The 23333-nt window shown below is 52.7% G+C and overlaps 4 protein-coding genes across 11 annotated transcripts in view; 2 read left to right on the forward strand and 2 right to left on the reverse strand.

Moving 5' to 3' along the window:
• Positions 1-2857: 2857 nt before the first annotated feature.
• COASY (Coenzyme A synthase) lies at positions 2858-7026 on the forward strand. 3 transcript variants are annotated; one of them, XM_032163686.2, is made up of 10 exons: positions 2863-2966; positions 3359-4069; positions 4709-4923; positions 5191-5322; positions 5455-5644; positions 5729-5793; positions 5973-6057; positions 6224-6321; positions 6413-6559; positions 6660-7026. In XM_032163686.2, the coding sequence occupies exons 2-10, from the start codon at positions 3370-3372 to the stop codon at positions 6720-6722; spliced, it is 1695 nt and encodes a 564-aa protein (XP_032019577.1). In that variant the 5' UTR covers positions 2863-2966; positions 3359-3369; the 3' UTR covers positions 6723-7026. The 3 variants fall into 3 exon arrangements, with proteins under 3 accessions (XP_032019578.1, XP_032019577.1, XP_032019576.1); XM_032163685.2 differs by having other exon boundaries at positions 2863-4069; XM_032163687.2 differs by lacking the exons at positions 6224-6321; positions 6660-7026 and having other exon boundaries at positions 2858-4069; positions 6360-6536.
• A 418-nt stretch (positions 7027-7444) lies between these two features.
• Positions 7445-13385, forward strand: MLX (MAX dimerization protein MLX). Of its 5 annotated transcripts, none has more exons than XM_058445606.1 (8): positions 7445-7871; positions 8381-8417; positions 9208-9297; positions 9575-9681; positions 9942-10041; positions 10228-10327; positions 10695-10896; positions 12244-13385. In XM_058445606.1, the coding sequence occupies exons 1-8, from the start codon at positions 7752-7754 to the stop codon at positions 12298-12300; spliced, it is 813 nt and encodes a 270-aa protein (XP_058301589.1). In that variant the 5' UTR covers positions 7445-7751; the 3' UTR covers positions 12301-13385. The 5 variants fall into 5 exon arrangements, with proteins under 5 accessions (XP_058301589.1, XP_058301590.1, XP_032019579.1 ...); XM_032163688.2 differs by having other exon boundaries at positions 7737-8086; XM_032163691.2 differs by having other exon boundaries at positions 7737-7924.
• Positions 12982-18824, reverse strand: PSMC3IP (PSMC3 interacting protein). The gene is made up of 8 exons (XM_032163693.2): positions 18553-18824; positions 18361-18461; positions 18113-18202; positions 14774-14885; positions 14144-14289; positions 13977-14030; positions 13778-13837; positions 12982-13695 (listed from the first exon to the last, which is right to left on the reverse strand). Exons 1-8 carry the CDS (start codon positions 18584-18586, stop codon positions 13639-13641), a joined length of 654 nt encoding a protein of 217 aa, XP_032019584.1. The 5' UTR covers positions 18587-18824; the 3' UTR covers positions 12982-13638.
• A 1594-nt stretch (positions 18825-20418) lies between these two features.
• Positions 20419-23333, reverse strand: part of RETREG3 (reticulophagy regulator family member 3) — a 30687-nt gene continuing 27772 nt past the window's right edge. For both annotated transcript variants that reach the window (XM_032163694.2, XM_032163695.2), the window contains one exon: positions 20419-23196. In XM_032163694.2, the coding sequence (XP_032019585.1) occupies positions 22739-23196 (458 nt within the window). In that variant the 3' untranslated portion in view covers positions 20419-22738. The remainder of the gene's footprint in view (positions 23197-23333) is intronic.

Consider the following 23333-nt stretch of genomic DNA (forward strand, 5'->3'; position numbering starts at 1 on the left):
CAGTGCAGTGGCTCAGGCCTGTAATCCCAACACTTTGGGAGGCTGAAGTGGGAGGACTGCTTGAGCTCAAGAATTGGAAACCAGCCCAGGCAACACAGCAAGACCCTGTCTCTATGAAAAAAAAAAAATTTTTTTTTTTTTTAATTTGCCAGGCGTGGTGCACACATCCGTAGTTCCAGCTGCTCAGGAGACCAAGGCAGAGGACTGCTTGAGCCCAGGCAGTTGAGGCTGCTGTGAGCCATGATCAACCCACTGCACTCCAGCCTGGGGGACAAGAGTGAGACCCTGTCTCAAAGAGAAAAAAAGCCCCATCTTTTAAGACAGTAGCAATTGAATTTTTTATTTCAATATGAGTTGTGGCAGGGACATTCGAACCATAGCACCAAGGTTCTCCCCAAAGAGACCTTCTTTGATCTCCCCTCCAAGACCTTCTTTGATTTGGCTCCTGCCCCCTTTCTGATCTCATCTCCCACCAATCTCCATCTCCATCACCCAGTTCAGCCCTCCTGCCTCAGGGCCTTTGCACTTGGCCCCCTCTGGGTCACATTCCCTGATCTCTGATCCTATGTCTTCCTTCAGATTTTTGCTGTTTTCCTGAACCACCTTATCTAAAATAGTCTCTCCTCTTCTCCACTACAGCTCCCTTACTCTGCTTTACTTTTCTTCATATCCTTTATCACCAGTAGATATATTATAGATTTGGGTTTTATTTAATTTTTATTTTTTTTTGGAGATGGAGTCTCTCTGTCACCCAGGCTGGAGTGCAGTGGCGTGATCTCAGCTCATTGCAACCTCTGCCTCCCAGGTTCAAGCGATTCTCCTGCCTCAGCCTCCTGAGTAGCTGGAATCACAAGTACCGCCACCACACCCGGCTAATTTTTTGTATTTTTAGTAGAGATGGGGTTTCACTATGTTGGCCAGACTAGTCTTGAACTCCTGACCTCAGGTGATCTGCCTGCCTCAGCTTCCCAAAGTGCTGAGATTACAGGCATAAGCCACTGCGCCTAGCCATGTATTATAGATTTATTTACGGTGGCATGATTCCTGTCTGCAACCCCAAGACACACAGTACTCTATACCCCAGGATGGCAGGGTCATTGTTTTGTTCACTGGTCCATCCCTGTGGGAGGCACTAAAATACACATTTACTGAATAAAAGTGACTCTGTATGTGGTGTGTCAGACTGTGTGTCCAGATGTCTTGGGACATTCCCTGGCAGCCTTTGCTGTTTGCATCTTCAAATCAGACCCTATCTTTAAATCTAACTTATGTCTCCTGTGAGAAGCTTGGTCCCTTAACACCTTTGTGGCTCTACAACTTTTCCCTCCTTGACTCTATCTCTTCCTCCAGGTCTTTGCTGTTTTCCTGAATCACCTTATCTAAAATAGCATCTCCTCTTCTCCATTATAAGCCCAGGCTTTGTGGGGCTGGGGGCTTATTTGCTTTTGGAGACCCTCTTCAAGAATACAAAAGATAAACACAAAATTACATATAAAAGTGAGTTTTTTTTTTTTTAAGTTCCGGAAAATAAACCACGGCACGTTACTGGAATCTTGGAGATTGGTTTCTCTGCCTTTTGATCTTCATGGACAACTTACCTGAGATGTATTCTAATAGCAACCTGGCTTCCCCTCCACACTCAGCCTTTCGAGCGCCCATTAGCTTCGCAGTAAATCTCCACACTAGGTATCCAGCCCTTGCCTTTTTCTTTTTTCTTTTCTTTCTTTTTTTTTTTTTTTCAGAGGGAGTTTCGCTTTTTTTTTTTTTTTTTTTTGAGACGGAGTCTCACTCTGTCGACCAGGCTGGAGTGCAGTGGTGTGATCTCGGCTCACTGCAAGCTCTTCCTCCCGGGTTCACGCCATTCTCCTGCCTCAGCATCCCGAGTAGCTGGGATTACAGGCGCCCGCCACCACGCCCGGCTAATTTTTTTTTGTATTTTTAGTAGAGACGGGGTTTCACCGTGTTAGCCAGGATGGTCTCGATCTCTTGACCTCGTGATCCGCCCGCCTCGGCCTCCCAAAGTGCTGGGATTACAGGCGTGAGCCACGGCGCCCGGCCGGGAGTTTCGCTCTTGTTGCCCAGGCTGGAGGTGCAATGGCACAATCTCGGCTCATCGCGACCTCTGCCCACGGGTTCAGGCGATTCTCCTGCCTCAGCCTTCTGAGTAGCTGGGATTACAGCCATGCGCCACCACACCCGTTTAATTTTGTATTTTTAGCAGATACGAGGTTTCTCCATGTTGGTCAGGTTGGTCTCGAACTCCCGACCTCAGATGATGATGATCTGCCCGCCTCGGCATCCCAAAGTGCTGGGATTACAGGCGTGAGCCACCGCGCCCAATCAGCCTTTGCCTTTTTCTCCTGTCCACAGAGACCCCGCAAACAAGCGCATCAGAGGATCTGGGTGGTGCGAGAGCCTCCTACAGCAGCCAGGTACACAGAAGGCCTCAGTTTTTCCATCTGTGAAATGGGTACGTGGACAGACCTGTCCAGTAGCCTCCCACGTCAGGATCCTCGGACTGAGATGGTACTAGGAGGGCTAATACAGCGCAGCCCTGTGATCCCCACCTCCGTCCCTGGAATGAAGGAAATCTGGTTAGTTCTGGCTTTGCCGATGCCTCTTGGGTGGCCTGGCTGAAACTAATCTCTCCTCATTAGGCCAGAAGGGAATCTGTGAAATGGGCTTTGAAACCTGCCTTGCCTCTCTCCGCCCGGTCCCAGCGGGGGTCCGATCCGGAGCAAGGTTTCACCCACTCCCAGAGCCTTCGGGATCAGCCCCGCCCCATTAGCAGGACGCAGCCCTTGCCACTGGAAATCTCGCGAGAATCCCGCGCTGAAGCGAAGTCGAGACATTTGATCTTCCTCAGTTTCCGTAGTTCCGAGTTGCGGTTTCTCCGTTAGTGCTTCCGGGTTGCAGGCGGGGAAGCCTCCGCGGTGGTGCAAGTGGACCCAAGCCTTGAGGTTTCAGTGAGTAGGGGACCGACGTGAGCTTGAGCGTCCCCCTTTAGCCACCCTCTTCGATTCCTTGAAGACCCTGGTGCAGCTTAGCAAGAGGGCCCAGGATTTTTGGATCCCCAGCCCTTTGACAAGGGTTCCTGTCCAGTTCCCCTTTCCCAGGATTTCGACTCAGTTCAGCGAAGTCACCGCCCCGTCTGAGAAATGAGGACACCAAGGCTTAGAACACAGCCCTGAGGCGCCGTCTACCAGGCCCCGTCCCCTCCCCCGGCTCCTGTCGATCAGCACTGAAACCCCGTCCCTGCTCCAGGTCTCCTTCTCTGGGGTCCAAGTCCCGGTACAGGCCTCTGCCTCGGCCGCAGGCCCTTCAGTCACCGTCGCCTCGTCTCCCTGACTGTCCGCAGGCCTGGGCAGCATGGCCGTATTCCGGTCGGGTCTCCTGGTGCTGACGACGCCGCTGGCCTCCCTGGCTCCTCGTCTGGCCCCCATCCTGACCTCGGCGGCCCGGCTGGTGAATCACACACTCTATGTACACCTGCAGCCGGGCATGAGCCTGGAGGGCCCGGCTCAGCCCCAGTCCAGCCCCGTGCAGGCCACGTTTGAGGTTCTTGATTTCATCACGCACCTCTATGCTGGCGCCGACGTCCACAGGCACCTGGATGTCAGAATCCTACTAACCAATATCCGAACCAAGAGCACCTTTCTCCCTCCCCTGCCCACCTCAGTCCAGAATCTCGCCCACCCGCCAGAAGTCGTGTTGACAGACTTCCAGACCCTGGATGGAAGCCAGTACAACCCAGTCAAACAGCAGCTAGTGCGTTACGCCACCAGCTGTTACAGCTGTTGTCCGCGACTGGCCTCGGTGCTGCTATACCCCGATTATGGGATAGGAGAAGTGCCCGTGGAGCCCCTGGATGTCCCCTTACCCTCCACGATCAGGCCAGCTTCCCCCGTGGCCAGGTCTCCAAAGCAGCCGGTGCGTGGCTACTACCGTGGCGCTGTCGGTGGCACGTTTGACCGCCTGCACAACGCCCACAAGGTGTTGCTCAGTGTCGCGTGCATCCTGGCCCAGGAGCAGCTTGTGGTGGGAGTAGCAGACAAAGATCTGTTGAAGAGTGAGTGAGAGGGACCCTGGACTAGGGGGGAGGATCCCCAAATCTCCCCACCCCCGACCTTAATGTCGAGATCAAGGAAGGGTAGGGCCATTCATTACTTCCCACCCTTCCCAAATGTCACAGTGGTTGACACTCAGTTGGTGCTAAGGACATTTTGTCAAATGAACAGCTTTCTCGGCATGTGGTCCAGTCACCACTCAATCAGAATACCCCAAATGTGAAGCAAAGGGATCTGCACTTTAGCAAGTTTTCCAGGTGATACACCCTAGTGAGACACTGGGAATGAATGGGTGAATGAGCTGCAGGTAGCAGTGCCACAGACAGGAGGAGGAAACTCAAGCATGGCATGGATCTTGGAATTTTCCATCTGCCTCTGATGCCCTCTGGCACTGCTCGTTCTCTGGAGTGGTTTCCTGGTGGCTTATTCTCTGGACACATGCCAGCCCTTGGAGTGACTATCGTGCTTGCCTGTTTCTTCACCTTCATGCTCCCCTCACCATCACCATAGGCCTTACCAGTTGAACCCTTTCTGCCACCCCCCTCTGGGGATACTGTACTTAGGGACACTTTTTCCCAAACTGGCCCATACTCTCCTCCCCAATAAAAAGCTCTCACTGTTCTTCTGGACTCTTTCCCCAGGCAAGTTGCTCCCTGAGCTGCTCCAACCTTATACAGAACGTGTGGAACATCTGAGTGAGTTCCTGGTGGACATCAAGCCCTCCTTGACTTTTGATGTCATCCCCCTGCTGGACCCCTATGGGCCCGCTGGCTCTGACCCCTCCCTGGAGTTCCTGGTGGTCAGCGAGGAGACCTATCGTGGGGGGATGGCCGTCAACCGCTTCCGCCTTGAGAATGTAACCCCTGAGGGAGACTGTCAGAGGGAGTGGATGGGGGACGGGGAAGGCCATTTTGAGGGGGCTGTTGGAAGTACCATGGCCCCAGAGGAGAGAAGTGGGGGCTCAGCGTGGTGGGAAGAAGCAAAGAGGAACTGGTTCTCAGTTTGCCCGCTGAGTTGGAGGAGGAGCCTGGGTAGGAAGGGGAGGATAGGGGGGCCGGTTGGATATTAGGGTCTTCCTCTCACTCCATCCTTCCCTCTTTTCACCCTTTCCTCTTTACCCCAGGACCTGGAGGAGCTTGCCTTGTACCAGATCCAGCTGCTGAAGGACCTCAGACATACAGAGAATGAAGAGGACAAAGTCAGCTCCTCCAGCTTCCGCCAGCGAATGTTGGGAAACCTGCTTCGGCCTCCATATGTAAGCTCCTCTCCCTCCTCCTCTCCTGCTTGGGTGTCCTGGCAATGCTGGAGAGTAGAAGCTGACGGGCTCAGCCCCAGGCATGAGGCTGAGGGCCCCAGTAACTGTGGGTTCCCTTTCACCTACCCCCAGGAAAGGCCAGAGCTCCCCACGTGTCTCTATGTAATTGGGCTGACTGGCATCAGTGGCTCTGGGAAGAGCTCAATAGCTCAGCGACTGAAGGGCCTGGGGGCGTTTGTCATTGACAGTGACCACCTGGGTCATCGGGCCTATGCCCCAGGTGGCCCTGCCTACCAGCCTGTGGTGGAGGCCTTTGGAACAGGTAATAATTGGGGAAGGCTGAAAGTGGCCTGGAGTGAGGAGCTAGCCAGGCCTCTGTGCTCAGTTGTCTGTCTCTGTTGTCCAGATATTCTCCATAAAGATGGCATCATCAACAGGAAGGTCCTAGGCAGCCGGGTGTTTGGGAATAAGGTAAACAATAACTTCCTAAGGGCTCCTAAGCCGCTACTGGACCCAGGGGTCAGGGTCCGGTGGACCTCTCTGGTCTGGCCCAGAATGCCAATTCCATTGATCTGTTCCCAACACCACCTTGCTCGGGCTGACTGCTGCTTCTAGAGAAGGTAACCGCTGCCCTCTGTTCCTCTCCCCAGAAGCAGCTGAAGATACTCACGGACATTATGTGGCCAATTATCGCAAAGCTGGCCCGAGAGGAGATGGATCGGGCTGTGACTGAGGGTGAGTGGGAGGGAGGATGGGAGCAGCCAAGGGGACAGTTAAGCTGATTCTTCCCCTGGGAGCTTCCCTGCCCCACGTGGGACTGTCTGCTCACCCTGGAACTGTGTTTCGTGCGCCCTGCCTGGGAGAGCGTCGGCACTGTTGGCGGTGATGGGTCTCCCCACAGGAAAGCGTGTGTGCGTGATTGATGCCGCTGTGCTGCTTGAAGCCGGCTGGCAGAACCTGGTCCATGAGGTGTGGACTGTTGTCATCCCTGAGACTGAGGTATCTCGCCCCACACCCCCCCGCCATCCATACTGCAGATCCTATCCTGTGAGCCAGAATTCTTCCTGACAAATGTCTCGTCTGTGCTCAGGCTGTAAGACGCATTGTGGAGAGGGATGGCCTGAGTGAAGCCGCGGCTCAAAGCCGGCTGCAGAGCCAGATGAGCGGGCAGCAGCTTGTGGAACAGAGCCACGTGGTGCTCAGCACCTTGTGGGAGCCGCATATCACCCAGCGCCAGGTTGGTGCCCAGGGCAAGGCCAGGTTGTGGGGAAGGAGTCTCCAGTGGGTACTGCCTGACCCTGCCCTCTCTTCCTCCCAACATCCTGGCCTGTCTGAAGGTGGAGAAAGCCTGGGCCCTCCTGCAGAAGCGCATTCCCAAGACTCATCAGGCCCTCGACTGAAAAGTTCTCAGTGGGGCCAGACTGGCCCCTGGAGCTGACAAGCGACCCCGTGGTGAGGAGAAATGGGGGCCTTGATGCTCACCCTGGTTCAGGCCCAGAGGTCCAAGCTATGCTGTGCAGGACATGACCAGGCCTGGTGGACACAGGAAGCCTACCCAACACACTGGTATTTGGCCAACACTGAGGATGTGGTTCATGGAGGAGCAGGCCCCTCCCCACTCTTGCCCATGGGTGACTCTTACCCACAGCTGACTAGGGCCAGCACAAATACTTGAACCTGTAACAGAATTAAAGGTGAATGTTCCCAGGTGTTGCCTGTATGGTGTCTGCTTCCTGCTCCAATGCTCCTAAGTGTCTTTGGGATCCTTAAGCCACAAGTGCAGGGCCCAGGCCTGAGCTGGAAGCCTGGGCAATGCAGTGGTTAAGAGGATGGCCTTTGAGGCTAGCCACAGGTGGGCTTTGGCCCTCCCACTGACCAGCTGTGTGCTTCTGAGTAAGGTGTAGACTTTCTAGGTACTGCCGTGTTTTTTTGTTTTTGTTTTATTTTTAATATGAGAGGCCGCATGACCTAGCTAGCAGGTTCTTTGCAAGGGTTCATTCTCCACGTGCATCCTGCCAGACACTGGGTTGGGTGTTGGAAGATCAGCCTTCCACGCGCCAGGCGGGGCCTCTGCCGTCACAGAGCTTGCAGCCTGGTGGGGTCGGACGATGTGGCTGGGGGCTTCTCTGCCCGGCTCCTGACACACCGGCCAGCAGTGCAGGTCCGGTGAGCGCGGGGAGGCCCCCCGCAGGGTAGCGTGGGGAGCCGGCCGGCCGGACAGTGCGCGTGCACACACTACCTGCGGCGGTGTGCTGACAAGCCAATTGAGGGGACTCCATCTTACAAAACGCGCTTCATGTCGCCGCCATTCCAGTGCCTAACCCGGGGAGGGCAGGCACGGCGGTGAGCAGTTCCGAAGGAGGCTGGCGCCAGGCCAAGCTCCGGGCTTTGACGGCTGGAACCGTGGAGAAAAAGTCTTTGGGCTGCGCATGCGCGATGCTCTCGCCCTGCCCCACCTCTCGGTCGCGGATTGGCGGGCGCGGGTCACGTGGGCACACCACCCGCTTCCTCGCCGCAGGGGGCCCGCCCGCTGGCTCGTTTCCGGTCCGGTGGGTACAAGATGACGGAGCCGGGCGCCTCTCCCGAGGACCCTTGGGTCAAGGCAAGCCCCGTGGGCGCGCACGCCGGCGAGGGGAGGGCGGGTCGCGCTCGTGCACGTAGGGGGGCCGGAAGACGAGGGGCTTCCCTCCTGTTCCCAAAGTCCCCCACGCTCTCCGGGCCCCGGGGCTGCAGAGAAGACAGCTCTCACCCCGCGTGTGCCAAGGTGGGGAGACAAACGAGGCGTGTGCGCGCGAGTCGGGGGAACGGGGGACTGGGGTGGAGTAGGGGCGGAAAGGATCATACACAGGGGAGGCGCTCGCAGGGCCTAGCCTGTGCCAGTCTCGGGGGACTCATTAACCTGCCCGCGCACCCCGGGCTGTGTGTGTGTGCGTGCGCGCGCAGGGTGACAGACGCGCCTTCCCGGAATGGGGGGCGCGCTGTGCGTGCCTGCAGTGGAAGGGGCGCCTCCCCCCAGGGGCGGAGGTCTGACAGGCTCTTCCCGTGCTCTGTGCCGCAGGTGGAGTATGCCTACAGCGACAACAGCCTCGACCCCGGTGAGTAGCTGCCCCATCTTAAGCTCTAGAGGGACACTCCCGCCCAGGCTCTCTAGATTCTTGTGGCGTTGCCAACCACGCCTGAGCACAGTCCACTGTCCCTGAGCAGAGTTCCTGGCTTGAGACAGTAGGAGCTGAAGGACAAGGGCAGAAAACAACTGAGGGTGACACCTAGTTCCCTCTGCTCTGGAACAGGGAAGTGGTGGAACTAGTGGCAGCTGATCACTCACACCCTCATCACGGCCAGATGCCCGTTTGTGAGCCAGGGGGTATCATGCAGCCTATGGAGCAGTGTAGACACTAGGGAGCAGAGCACTTCAGCGTGGTCTGGCAGGAAGTGGGGGACCAAGTATGGTTGGCTTTGGGTTGAAGGGAAGAGGTCAGCATTTAAGAAAGCCATTGTGTGGCCGGGCGCGGTGGCTCACGCCTGTAATCCCAGCACTTGAGGAGGCCGAGGCAGGCGGATCACGAGGTCAGGAGACGGAGACCATCCTGGCTAACACGGTGAAACCCCGTCTCCACTAAAAAACACAAAAAAATTAGCCAGGCGTGGTGACGGGCGCCTGTAGTCCCAGCTACTCTGGAGGCTGAGGCAGGAGAATGGCGTGAACCTGGGAGGCGGAGCTTGCAGTGAACCGAGATCGCGCCACTGCACTCCAGCCTGGGTGACAGAGTGAGACTCCGTCTCAAAAAAAATAAATAAATATAAGCCATTGTGTCCTACAGGTGTCTGAGGGTCTGGCAGTGTTCCCCACCCCACCCCTTAGTGATTGGGGCCTCTCTTTTCCAGGGCTTTTTGTAGAAAGCACCCGCAAGGGGAGTGTAGTGTCCAGAGCTAATAGCATCGGTTCCACCAGTGCCTCTTCTGTCCCCAACACAGGTAGGCAGTAACCTCCCCCCCCACCTCGGGGGGCTCAGATATGTCATAATTGTAGTACCTTTCCTAGACAGGGAAGCCCCAGCCATCCACACAGGGGTGCTGGAGCCAAAGTATCAGACACAGGGTCTCACCATCTTTCACCTCATCTGGAACATTAGGTTCTTCTGTCTATCTGCCTTCTCTGGACACCAGGTTCTTCCCAGCTGGGGAAAAGTGGGCTAGCTGGACCCCACTGGGCCCCAAGATGACCTCTCCCTGCCCCCATCTCTGAGCGTAGATGACGAGGACAGTGATTACCACCAAGAGGCCTACAAGGAGTCCTACAAAGACCGGCGGCGGCGCGCACACACTCAGGCTGAGCAGAAGAGGAGGGACGCCATCAAGGTGACCAGGGAGGCCTGCGCCTCAGCCAGTGCAGGAGGGCCCTGCATAGTTCAGCTTCCCTGTGCCCTGACCCTCTCAGACAGTCCCAGGCACCCTAGGGGGTGGGCAGGTAGTATAGTCCCAGGCACAAACACCTCCCTTGCAGCCTTCCCACCCTGTTGAGTTTGTGAGCATAGAACTTGGTGTCGTGGAGGAACTTTGTGCCATTTTGCTTTAATCTCTCAGGGTTAAAGAACCCATTTCCCCTGCTGTCTCCACAGAGAGGCTATGATGACCTTCAGACCATCGTCCCCACTTGCCAGCAGCAGGACTTCTCCATTGGCTCCCAAAAGCTCAGCAAAGCCATCGTTCTACAAAAGAGTACGGCTAGGGAAAGCACTGGAGGGGCTGTGAAGAGGCCAGCGCCTCCTACCCACCCATGGCTCGGCCTTGGTGTGGTGATTGCCATGGGATAGTTGGGGTCTGGGGGAAGGGGAACAGAGTCAGCCTTATCTTCTTGGTTGAGAATACTTCTGTACCTGTCCTCTTTTCTTGCCCCCACCCTAGCCATTGACTACATTCAGTTTTTGCACAAGGAGAAGAAAAAGCAGGAGGAGGAGGTGTCCACGTTACGCAAGGATGTCACGGCCCTAAAGATCATGAAAGTGTAAGAGGGGTGCTGAATGGGGGGAGCCAGAGCTTCTGAGGCAGCTTCATTGCACACCCTCCCTTGTTCAAAGGCCACATCAGTTACTACAGTACAGATAATACTCTCAGTTCCTGAGCTAGACTGTGTATCCCTAACTGTCCTTACACATGGCAGACACTCAGGAAATGCCTGTTGGATTAATGTAAGGAAGGTTGGAGAGAGAGGTCCACCATTCCTGGCCTGGAAGCAGTATCTCCCTGATACTGAACCCCACCCAGAAGCTCTCTGGGGCTGCCATTCCTGGGAGTACACAGGATAGTCCCGTCATTCTTCTTGGGTGGGTGGAGCTGCTGCAGCACCTCAGCCCTGGCCTGCATGCTTTTAGGAACTATGAGCAGATTGTGAAGGCACACCAGGACAACCCCCATGAAGGGGAGGACCAGGTCTCTGACCAGGTCAAGTTCAACGTGTTTCAAGGCATCATGGATTCCCTGTTCCAGTCCTTCAATGCCTCCATCTCAGTGGCCAGCTTCCAGGAGCTGTCAGCCTGTGTCTTCAGCTGGATTGAGGAGCACTGTAAGCCTCAGGTATGGGGCAACAATAGGCACAGGGTCTGCAGTTTTCTCTACCGTCAAGCAAAGTGGCCCAAGCAATCAGCTGTTGGGAAAAGCATGGCAGTTGCTTTTAGATCTTAAGGGCATTTCTACAGCTTTCAGGGCCCTGGTATTTTCCCTTTTCTTTGCTGTCTAACCCACATCTTCATGTTATGGTTTCATTCTGCAAGTGTGATGTGAGCTCAATGTCAAGTCCAGCTCTTGGCTTTTGTCTAGCCCATGTTAGCGCTGCCCCGGTATGGAAGCCCCAGGCATCTGCAGCCGAATTGGAAACGCACTACCTTCAGGCCCACTAAAGTAGTTGCCCCAAAAGCTTTTTAAAAATTTATTTACAATGGAGATGTGCTAATGGTATTGCACTGAGTCTTCTAATTAAAGTCTGGTTGCTTTTTCTGAGGCTTTAAACTTGTGTCTGAGATTTCTTGTTGGTTTCTCAACTTTTTTTTTTTTTTGAGATGGGAGTCTCGTTCTGTCACCCAGGCTGGAGTGCAGTGGCACAATCTCGGCTCACTGCAACCTCCATCTCCTGGGTTCACGCCATTCTCCTGCCTCAGCCTCCTGAGTAGCTGGGACTACAGGCGTGTGCCACCATACCTGGCCAATTTTTTGTATTTTTTAGTAAGACGGGGTTTCACCGTGTTAGCCAGGATGGTTTTGATCTCCTGACCTTGTGATCCACCCGCCTCAGCCTCCCAAAGTGCTGGGATTACAGGCATAAGCCACCGTGCCCGGCCTCGTTTCCCAACATTTTTATTGTGAAACACATTAAACATATTGCGATGTTGAGAGGAGTTCACAGTGAACACTCGTATACCCACTCCCTAAATTTTACCGAAACATTGTATTGTATTTCCGTCTCTCCATCCTGCTTCAGGAGCACCTCAAATTAAACTGCAGACATCAGTACTTCCTGGGGACTTTTTTTTTTTTTTTTGAGATGGAGTCTGTCACCGAGGCTGGAGTGCAGTGGTGTGATCTCAGCTTACTGCAACCTCCACCTCCTGGGTTCAGGCGATTCTCGTACCTCAGCCTCTTGTGTAGCTGGGATTACAGGCATGTGCCACCACACCTAATTTTTGTATTTTTAATAGAGACGGGGTTTCACTATGTTGGCCAGGCTGGTCTTGAAACTCAGGTGATCCACTCGCCTTGGCCTCCCAAAGTGCTGGGATTATCGGCGTTAACCACCACACCTGGCCCCCCGGGGGGCTATTTTTAAAGCACTTTTCTAAAGTACATGGCTGATCTAGGCAGGCATCTTGGAAACTACTCTGCGCTGACCTGGGCATTGTCTATTTCTTCCTCTGCTGCCCTTGCCAGACCCTGCGGGAGATTGTGATTGGCGTCCTGCACCAATTGAAAAACCAGCTTTACTGACCGGTTCTTGGAAACCTGCAGAACAGCCAACAAGAGGCCCTTGAATCTCTACTTGGCCACTGAACTGCTGGGCCCGGGTGATTGGACTACAACACCTCACGCTGGTCAGCTGGTTTCTACTTGGTGTTTGGTTTTCCCAGCCCCATTTTATCTTCAGCGGAGCTGCAGTATTTGTTTTGTGAAAGCTTCTGATTAATTTATTATATTGACGATAAAACTCAAACCTACCCAGCCTTCCCCCCACTCCATGGAAGTCCTTGGGATGGAAGTCTGCTCTGGACACCCCAAAGAGCTCCTGCCCTCTCAGCCCTTTCTTCAAGCCTCAGATTTCTGCTCATGATCTACATAGATTTGGAAACTGTTTTCCTCTGTTTTGGTCTCTTGGGCAACATTTGGCCCAAGTTTAGGCATTTTGGCAGTAGCTGTATGGGAGAAAAAGAGTAAGAGGAAATATTCCCACAGCCATGAAGGGTGAAAGGGCACCTTGTGCCTAGACTGGGGCTGCCTGGTCAGTCCCAGGTGAGGCCAAGGGCTTTCTGGCCGTCTCAGGGAGGGGCCACCAGGTTCCTCCCCTCACCCCATATTCCATCACCTTCCTCCTCTGCTCTGGGTGGTAAGGGAAGCCCTCCTGGTTTCCACAGGCTGTGATGCTGCACAGCAGAGGCAGGTATAACACAGCACTACATATTGGAATTTTTTATTTTTCTAAATAGCAATGCAGTTTTGCTACGGTTACAATTTTGAAATAGTAACTGGGCCTCAAAATCACCCTTTCTGTCAAGCATATCTTGGCCTCTCCCATGTCTCAGTGTTGCCTGCATTTCTCCCAGGACTTGGGGGGTGGGGTGAAAAGCATACAAAAGATACTCAAAAGGGCTCCTGGGGTATACAAGCCCAGCAGGTCCTGAGTGAAGCTGTGGGCCCTCCAAATGCTCGTTTTATAGAAACCTCTCTCTACCCTAGTTCTCCAAGTTCACTTCTGCCTTCCTCAGGTTTGGTATCTGGCAGGTTTGACTATCCAGAGGAAATTAAATATTTTTATATCAAATTAAATTATAATAAATATTGCCAAATGCTTTCCTTTAGCACTGTTCCAAATCTAAATGTTAACCTCAAGCTACTGCAATTTAGACAATGAAATGGGCTGGGTCTACCCCCAGCCAGCAGCCCTCATCCTCCACCCAGTGCTCTGGTTTATGCCTGTCTCCTGACTGCTCTGCTTAAAGGTGAAAAGTAGCAGGAACAACAACAAAAGCCAACCAAAAACAAGGTAGCCAGTCCAAGACATCTCACTCTTCTGATATCCTGCAGTCCCCACCAGTCCCGACCGTGGGCCCCTCAGGGGTCTGGGAGTGTGACGTTATAATCTTCATCCGTCTCTATCCCAACCTCCTCCTGTGGGACAGGGAGACAAGTGAATGAGCTGTCACCAGGATAAGACCACAGGGAAGCAAAGAAGGAAGAGAGTACCACTTACAAAGAACTGCTTCTTGCTCTTGGGGTATCCTTCAAGTATTGCATCAGACAGCTCTGTAGCCTGACAAGAAAAACCACCCATTTTCAGATGGGCAGCACTGGGCACTGCCTGTCACAGTTTGATATTGTGTAGCAGTTGATCTGGTGCCTGCCATTTTCAAAAGCATCTCCAGGGCCTGTCTCAGAGTTCCCACACTTACCATCCTCTTCCTCTTCCTCCACTCCTTACAGTACTTCTGCCTCTCTCTGTATACCTAGAAGGAAAAAGCAAGTTCCTCTAACTCCTCAGGACCACAGCAGCCTTCTGGGGCTCAGCCCTGATGTTCACTCTGGACGTGCACAGCGGTCCTCCAGCCTTCCAGCTCACCTGCTCTTTCTCTTCTGGAGTCACATGATTGGTAGCTGCTTTAATGTTCTTCAATCTCTCTCTGTAGCCAGCGCATTCCTTCTTTAACTCCTGGATTTCTTTCTGCATCTCTGGTGTAGTCAGGGCACTAGATAATTCCTTGAGCTCTGAAACCACATCCCCCTGGGGTCACTTGCTACCCCTGAGGAAGGAGTTATGTCTTTCCCAGTGGGTGCTCCCTGAGGTGTTCCACCTTGCTCCGGATCTATCATCTCACATGGAAATGCTCAGGAAACTTAAGCCTTACAGGATTATTTATTATTCTAATTTTCTTTTCTCCTCCATCTACAAGTAGCGTGGGTATGAGGTTGAACACTTAGGCGTAGCCAGTTAAAGAAGCAGGAATAAAGGGAAATGGGGGGACAGTGTACTGATAATCGTGGCGGGGAGAACAAATGCGTATCTTGTCCATTTGTTGGTACACAAAAGCCATTAGTTATCCTACATTTCTTTTTATGCCTAAGGGAGCCCAGCAAAGGGATCTTAGCTGCAACAAGATGCCGCAGTCATTGAACCATTCATTTAGTAATTCCTGACCTCGAGAATGAACCCTAAGCCTATGGGCACTTTTGAGGGGCTACCCAGTCCTACCAGCCTCCATGTAGCGGCAGCTCTGCTGCAAGCTCTGCACCTTAGCAGTGAGGGCCACGATTTTGCCATCTAGGCCTTGAAGGTCAGCATCACTCACCATGTCAAACTGGTCCTGCCAGACAAAGAGGGAAAATACAAGTGAACTGTTGTGAGGCACAAAGACGGGAACACACACCTGGGAAGGCAGCATTTAGATACGCTCAGGAACCAGCTGCACCCCAAACTCTCCAGAGGGTCTGCAGAAATAGTGGGAGAGTACTTTTGAGAAATAGTTTTCAGTTAAGGAGCGGCCCCACTAAAAAGGTAGGAAAGAAAAGCTGAAATCTAATGCCTGTCCTTAAGCAGCTGCTAGGTTGACAGGATACTGATTAGGACAGAAATGTTCCCATTTAGTGATAAAACCACTACCTGAGCTGAAGCAGTTAAGTAACATTGTTCCCACGGTGGGGAAACCTAGATCATGGGTTTCCATAATAGACAGAAACTGGACAGGTGAAGAAGCATGATGGATGGGATGGACGGACTTCTTTTCTTCTTCCTTCCTGTCCTTCCTTCCCATCCTTCTTTCCACCTTCCTCTCTCCCTCCTTTCCTTCCTTTCTCCTCCCTCCCTCCCTCCTTTCCCCTCCCTTTCCCTCTCTCTCTCTTTCTCCCTTCCTTCCCTCTTTTCTTTTCTTTCTTTCTCTGTCGCCCAGGCCAGAGTGCAGTGGTGCACTCTTGGCTGACTGCAACCTCCACCTCCTGGCTTCAAGCAATTCTCATGCCTCTGCCTCCTGAGTAGCTGGGATTACAGGTGCGCACCACCAAGCGCAGCTAATTTTTGTATTTTTAGTAGAGAAGGGATTTCACCATGTTGCCCAGGCTGGTCTCAAACTCCTGGGCTCAAGTGATCCATCCACCTCAGCCTCCCAAAGTGCTGGGATTACATGCATGAGCCACTATGCTGGGCCTTGGGATCCATGTAGATAAGGGATTCCAGTAAGTCTGAGAAGCTTCTCTCATGAGGGGCCACTGCTAGAAAAGAACTGCACTGGGGATCAGTGCGGGGGTGGGGGAGGTCACATCAGTTGTTGATGGGGAGCAGGTTGAAAAAGTATGCCAACCAGTGCAGTCTGGACTCTACACTTGGGCAAGGTGAACCTATAGGGCAGAGGCCAGCAAACTATGGCCAGCAAGCCAAATCCTGCCAGATGCATGTTTTTTAAAACAAAATTTTATTGAAATAGCCCCACCCATTCATTTACATAGTCTACAGCTGCTTCTGTTCTACAGTGGCAGAGGTGAGTAGTTGTGGCAGTTGTACAGCCAGCCATGACAAGAGATACATATGGCCCACAAAGCCTAAAAATACTGTCTGGCCATTTGCAGAAAAAGTTTGCCAAACCCTCCTTTAGAGAATTATCTTTAGATGAGTAACACAATGCAGCCTGTTTTAGGAAAGTTAGCCTTGAAAGTGGTTTGGTTCAGTTTAACAAGTAATATCTGCTGGATGTTAGATACCGCAGAGGTGCTGATCAGATAAAAATGAATTGAGAAATGGGGTCTGCCCTAGAGGAACTTCAATTGAATAAAGGAGACAAGTAAAAATAATTGTAATGGCCGGGCGCGGTGGCTCACGCTTGTAATCCCAGCACTTTGGGAGGCCGAGGCGGGCGGATCACGAGGTCAGGAGATCCAGACCACGGTGAAACCCCGTCTCTACCAAAAATACAAAAAAATTAGCCGGGCGTGGTGGCGGGCGCCTGTAGTCCCAGCTACTCGGAGAGGCTGAGGCAGGGGGGGCAGTGAGCCGATTGCCCATGAACCCACCTGGGGACAGAGGTCTGTCTCAAAAAAAAAAATACAGCATGCCTTAAAAGAGGTAAGGGCCAGGGCCGGGCACGGTGGCTCACGCCTGTAATCCCAGCACTTTGGGAGGCCGAGGTGGGTGGATCACGAGGTCAGGAGATCGAGACCATCCTGGTTAACACAATGAAACCTCATCTCTACTAAAAATACCAAAAAAAAAAAAAAAAAAAATTAGGCTTGGTGGCAAGCGCCTGTAGTCCCAGCTACTCAGGAGGCTAAGGCAGGGGAATGGCGTGAACACGGGAGTGGAGCTTGTAGTGAGCTGAGATTGTGCCACTGCACTCCAGCCTGGGTGACAGAGCGAGACTCCGTCTCAACAACAACAACAATAACAAAAAGAGGTAAGGGCCTGAAAAAGAAACAATTAGCTCGGAGCATTCAAGGAAGATTTCTGGAGAAGGTGATGTCTAAGTGAAATCCTAAAGGAAAGAAAGAACTGGCCAGGAAGAGAAGCAGGTACAGGGAAGACAACATGCAAAGGACAGAGCAGTAAAACACATCAGAATTGTCTAGTGTTCATGGATAGAAAAATAATGAGGATTGGTGAGGCCAGAGGCTGGCTGGGGCGTCTTCTGGTGCCTTTTACATGTTTTTTGCAGCACTAGAGAGCCATTGAAGAGTTTTAAATAGGGAAGGTGCATGACCAGATCTATTTAGACAGATCATTCTGACTGCAATGTTTAAGATATGTTTGAAGAGCCAAGATCTGTTAGGAGGATGCTGCAACAGATGAAGAGGGCGTGAACTAGAGCAACCATGGCAGATGGAGAGTGGATTCAAGAATGGAAAAATCAGCCAGGCTCTGTGGTTCACGCCTGTCCTCCCAGCACTTTGGGAGGCCAAGACAGGAGGATCACTTGAGCCCAGGAGTTCGGACCAACCTGGGCAGCATAGTAAGACCCATCTCTATAAAAATAAAAAACACAAACAAAAAACGGAAAAATCAGCTGGACTTGATGGTTGACTAGTAAAGGAAGTCAAGAATTGCTCCCAAGTTTCTGGTTTTGGTGAAGAGTAATTCCATTAGGGGAGAAGAACGTTAGAAAGAAACTAGGCCGGGGTGGGGGGAAGATGAGGCATTCTACTGTGGCATTTTTGACTCTGATATTAATGCCTGACAGATTCCAGCTGGAGTTCTGGGCTGGAGAATATAAATTTGATATGTGTGTTTAGAGAATCGGATGGACGCAGGAGGAACATCATTTGGCGGAGGGTGTTGCTAATCTAGAGGATAAGGAATAAGAGCTTTCGAGTGGAAATGGATCTTGGTAGCAACAATACAGGATTTTCTGTCATCCATCATATTGTAAATCTGGAAACCTCGTGAAGTTGGGATCCTAACAAGAGGAGTACACACCTTGATTTAAGGATGGTGGCCTAAGACAGGTGAGTTTTCCATGGGGGGCCTTGTCCCCAAAAGAGTTCACACTAGGAATAGATTTCACCTGTTGTCGGGCTCTCATGGGTGACAATCGGCGCAGGTTCTCCTCACCTGATCCGCAAAATAGATCTTCTGCTTGCCGTACATCTTCTCTTTGATCTTGCCTTGTTGCGCCAGCTGCTCCAGCGTCTTCACCACCAGCTGGCAGAGGAGAGAGAAGGGGCAATCAGAGGAGTCTGGGCCTGGGTCTGGGGAAATCCAGCCAGTGATGTGGAAAACGCCCAAGGCTCCAAAGGGCACGACCCCAGCCTGAATCCAGGGAGTCCGACGGAGAGGGAATCCCGGGAGAGGGTCCTCACCGCCTTGCCCAGTCCGTGTTCCCGCTGCAGGTTCCCGAACACATCCTGGGCGCTGTAGGGCCGGTTCTGCTCCTGCAGGTACCTCAGGAGGATCCCGGCGGCTACGGAGAGAAAGGCAGGGGAGGGGGCCACTCAACCGACCTCCTCACCCACTACCCTCCCAGGTCTTCCCCGCGCCCACGCCGCCGTTACCTCCCGCCGCAGCTTCTGCCCGGCCTTTACTCATCGCCTTTCCCGCCACCCAACTCAGAAAGCCGGACGTTGTAGTTGCTCGGGGCGACGGCTCCTTCCGGCGACGGGGTCGAGCCGCGAACGGTGATTGGCTGAAGGGGAAGCCTTCCGGAGGAGCAAGGCGACCCCTCCCGGACCGCGTAGTTCATTTCAGGTCGGAACTTGAGCATCCGGGCAGGACCTCAAGCCCTGGTCCTCTGCGAAGGCGCTGGCGTGCCCACGGCTAAGAAACTTCCTCTTTCTGCCCCCGGGAGCGAAGGCTGTAGCAGAGAAGGCCTTCAAGTTTCGAGACCCAGTTCCAGCCGCAGCTGAGCACTGGTGACCCTGAGTTAGGTCGAGTGTTGGGACTGGAAGACGCTTCAGACATCTGCTGCCACCCTCGGCAAGCGACCAGCTCAAGGTTACCCCACAGGGACGTGCTCTGGTCCCACGGTCCAGTGCTCTTTTGTCGGTTAGTTTTGTCATTTGTAAAATAGGAACAGTAGATAGTGGTAGGAAAGTGGTTGTGAAAACAACAGAAAGCTAAGCGCCTTGGTCGGGCGCAGTGACATGTCACGCCTGCAATCCTATCACTTTGGGAGGCTGAGGCGGGCGGATCGTTTGAGCCCAGGAATTCGAGACCAGTCTGGGCAACATGAAACCCCATCTCTGCAAATAAAGTACAAAAAATTAGGCGTGGTGGCGCGCTTCTGTGGTCCCACCTACTCTGGAGGCTGAGGTGGGAGGGTCACCAGAGCCCCGGAGATCGAGGCTGAAGTAAGCCACTATGAGCGCGCCACTGCACCCCATCCTGGCGACAAAGCGAGACGCAGTCTCGAACAAAAAAAAAGTGGGAAGAGGGGACAGCTAAGCGCCTTGGAGAGCAACCACCCTTATTTGCCTAATACCGAGCTTCGCACCCAGGGGGCACTCGACACCTGCTGTAGTTTGGACGCCAAGGAAAGATGAGGGTTAGGAGGGGGCTACTGTTCAACCACAAAGCTTGTGGAAAAGTTTGTTAGCCCAGTCAATCTCAGGGCAACACCTGGCAGGTGCTTTCCACCCCTGACCACAGTGGCCAATGGGACAGAGCCTGAAATAAATATTTCTAGTTTCTGAGGTCAGCTGAAGGCCAAAGAGCAGCTGTCCCTGCAGCTCAAACCATCCAGTGGAGGAGTAAGGTGCTACTTTTTAAAGCCTTCTGCTACCTACAACCTCCTTAGCCTTTAAAACGTGTGCTTGTCTCTGCACGTTTAGGAGACAATATTAAGAATTAATAGAAAGAACAAGAAATGAAGGGGCAGAGCGCGGTGGCTCACGCCTGTAATCCCAGCACTTTGGGAGGCCAAGGCGGGTCACGAGGTCAGGAGATCGAGACCATCCTGGCTAACACTGTGAAACCCCATCTCTACTAAAAATACAAAATATTAGCCGGGCGTAGTGGCGGGCGCCTGTAGTCCCAGCTACTCGGGAGGCTGAGGCAGGAGAATGGCGTGAACTCGGGAGGCGGAGCTTGCAGTGAGAGGAGATGGCACCACTGCACTCCAGCCTTGGCGACAGACCGAGACTCCGTCTCAAAAAAGAAAAAGAAAAAGAAAAAAAGAATTAGAAATGAAGGAAATACAGGCTAAATACTAGCGAAGGGTGCCAGTTAGGCTGATGGTGGGGCTCTCACAAGAAGGAAAGTAGCCTCATACTATGGTGATGTTCTGGCCATCACGAAGGAAAAACAGGGGTGGGCTGGTGGGTCCCTCATACCTGGGCTTCCTCTTTTAAGGCTATCACTTCAAATTAATCAGAACTCAGATTTACAAGAGAAGACCTATCAAGGGTAGGACACCATTCAGCATCAGTCTCTTAAAGATTGTTCTCATACAAGATTTATTCCCCAGCACACCCCTCCCCTCCCCTCAGTTCACAGTGGAGACTATGGAGATTCAGAGCAGGATCCCCCAGGTACAAGAAACACCTTCCGAAGATGTGGCTCTCCTTCCTTCCCTCCCTCTTGCCAACTCCCAAGGCCTGAAGCGCACACTCATGCAAACACACGAAATCCCCCTCCTTCCCCACACCTCCTGTCTTTCCACATCAGAGCTCACCTGTAAGACATCTGAACTTGAGAAGTGTCCAAAGTGTTTGAGAAGCCTAAAGTGGGGAGATGCCATTACCCCTGACCACCCCACTATGAGTGACTATGAGACACCGAACTCTTCCCCCTTCTCACTGTCAACCATTTTCACTCCCTGGCCTCTGTACCTTCTCCATCAACCAAGAGCAAACATGTCAGCACACCCCCACCTGCAGTACATGAAAACAAGCTCTGTCCAACATCCCTCACCCAAGTACAGGGGTGTTGGGGGAGTGGCCCCTGAGGATCAGCAAAGGGTTAATGCAGAAGGAAAGAGGACAGAAGAGTTTGGCTTGAGCTCTGATTGGGGAGACAGAGGCTATAGACTGGCACAGGTTTAGAATCAATTACCACGTTTAGGTTTCTGTCTCACATGATTTTACTAGGGGCTGCAGAACAGACACCCCTCAGAGGGGTCTCTGCTGATTACAGCCACATTCTTACTATTGCCTCATCCTTAAAGGAGGCCCCACCAAGTTGGGAAGCAGTTGAAAATAAAAGCTGTAAAGGAGTTGAACAGGAAGTAAGAATAGGTGGTACAAGAGATTACGGCCCTTGGGATGAATGACATGGAGCCATTTGCAAAGTGCTACTGTATCATCCCCCATGGAATTACTGCTTCTCCAAAGGAGAAGCAGAGGAAGAAACAGGAACATATAAATTAGTATGGTATTGCTTTGCTTACTGCTGAGGCTGATGGCCAGATGGACCCAGGGGTTATCAGAAACCGAAGATTAACTACACAGCTCCAGAAGACTCAGACCTCAAAATACAGAGGTGCTCACTAATCCTCCCAGCCAGCTGATACCCCTGGGCCAAGGTAATGTAGAAGAGGCCCATCCCCACATCATATTCACATTTTTTAAATTTCACAAGTAATACTCTGGAGCACTGGGGTTCAGGCCCCAAGAAATGATGGGCTAGAGGAGAGAGGGCAGGCCTGTTCTGCAAAACCAAAGGACAACTTTGCTTTAAAAAAAAAAAAAAAAATCACACTGGGCACAGTGGCTCACACCTGTAATCCCAACACTTTGGGTGGCTGAGGTGGGCTGATCATTTGCGGTCAGGAGTTGTAGACCAGCCTGGCCAACATGGTGAAACCCCATCTCTAATAAAAACACAAACAAATTAGCCGGGCATGGTGGTGCATGCCTGTAATCTCAGCTACTGAGGAGGCTGAGGTAGGAGAATCGCTTGACCCAGCAGGCGGAGGTTGCAGTGAGCTGAGATCGTGCCACTGCACTCCAGCCTGGACAAAAGAGCAAGACTCTGTCTCAAAAAAAAAAAAAAAAAAAAAAGAAATCAAATCCTGGTTTAACAAAAGATGACGACTAATCCCAGCACTCTGGGAGACCAAGGCAGGTGGATCACTTGAGGTCAGGAGTTTGAGACCAGCCTGGCCAACATGGTGAAACCCCATTTCTACTAAAAATACCAAAAGAAAAATTAGCCAGGCATAGTGGCGGGCACCTATAATCCCACTACTCAGGAGGCTGAGGCAGGAGAACCTACCTCTTCAACCTGGGAGGCAGAGGTTGCAGTAAGCCAAGATCACACCACTGCACTCCAGCCTGGGCAACAGAGCGAAACTGTCTCAAAAAAAAGATGATGACAATGTAACTACTCCAGCTGCTGCCTGACTTTGGGGGCTCTAGAGAGGCGATGAAAGGAGGAAGGCAGGCATGGGCTCTTTCAGTGAGGGCCTGAGCACTCATACCTAAAAGCAAACAGCAGCACCTCCTCAAAGGGGAACCAATATCCCTGACTATTTTGTTCCCCCAAAGTACCATCCTGATGGAGAGAAGCCTCCCTTGGGGGAGCACACTCTCACTTCAGTGACTGAGCTCAGAAATGGGCATCCAGCTGGTGGGAGGGGAGTAAGTGTCCTCTCTAAACAGGTTTCTGAGCATCAGCCAGGCCACCCAGCATACAAATATAATTCAGGAGAGGGGAGCCGAGTTCTTCCCTTGCCCCATCACCTTAAGTGGGATGGGGAGGAAAAAACCTAAGCCACAGTGACTCCTAAAAGGAGTCTCTGCCTCAGTGGCTCCTAGAACTGGCAGGGTCCAGCTGATTCAGCTCTGACTGGTCCAGAAGTTCAAAGTCATCCCCCTCAGCATCAGTGTCCAGGTCTGAACTGGGGGACCGCAGGAAGCCTCTCGTTGCTCTCTGGGCAGGTGCTCCAGAAGGGCCTGGTTGGGAGGCCCCTGACAAGGCCAGCTGAATCATACCCTGGGAGACCAGGCTGGCAAGGTTGCTGGTGAGGTTGGATCCTACAGGGAGAGCACCAAGCAGGAGCTCCGGCAGCGCAGCCTCATCCCGGCTGGCAGGTGGGGCCTGGGGCTCCTCAGGCCCTGGCGGGGAATGGTACATCAAGCTGGGCATGCCAATGCTAGTGTCGTCCTCGTCATCCAGGCCAGCAGGATCCACATTAATGGAAGGGAAGTCTGGAAGGTCTCTGGCAAAGGATTCCTCTGGATCACTGTGACCATCTAGGTCTGGTAGAATACAGAAGTGTCTGAGTCACGGCACCTACCTGGCTCTCCTGTGCCCCAGCCCCCCACATGACCAGATTTTTCCCACCCTGGCTTTCTCAGGGTGAAATAAACCCATGGGACTGGTGTAACTTTCCCCT

This window comes from Hylobates moloch, unplaced genomic scaffold (assembly GCF_009828535.3).
Source record: "Hylobates moloch isolate HMO894 unplaced genomic scaffold, HMol_V3 SCAFFOLD_10, whole genome shotgun sequence".
In the NCBI taxonomy this organism is placed as follows: Eukaryota; Metazoa; Chordata; class Mammalia; order Primates; family Hylobatidae; genus Hylobates; species Hylobates moloch.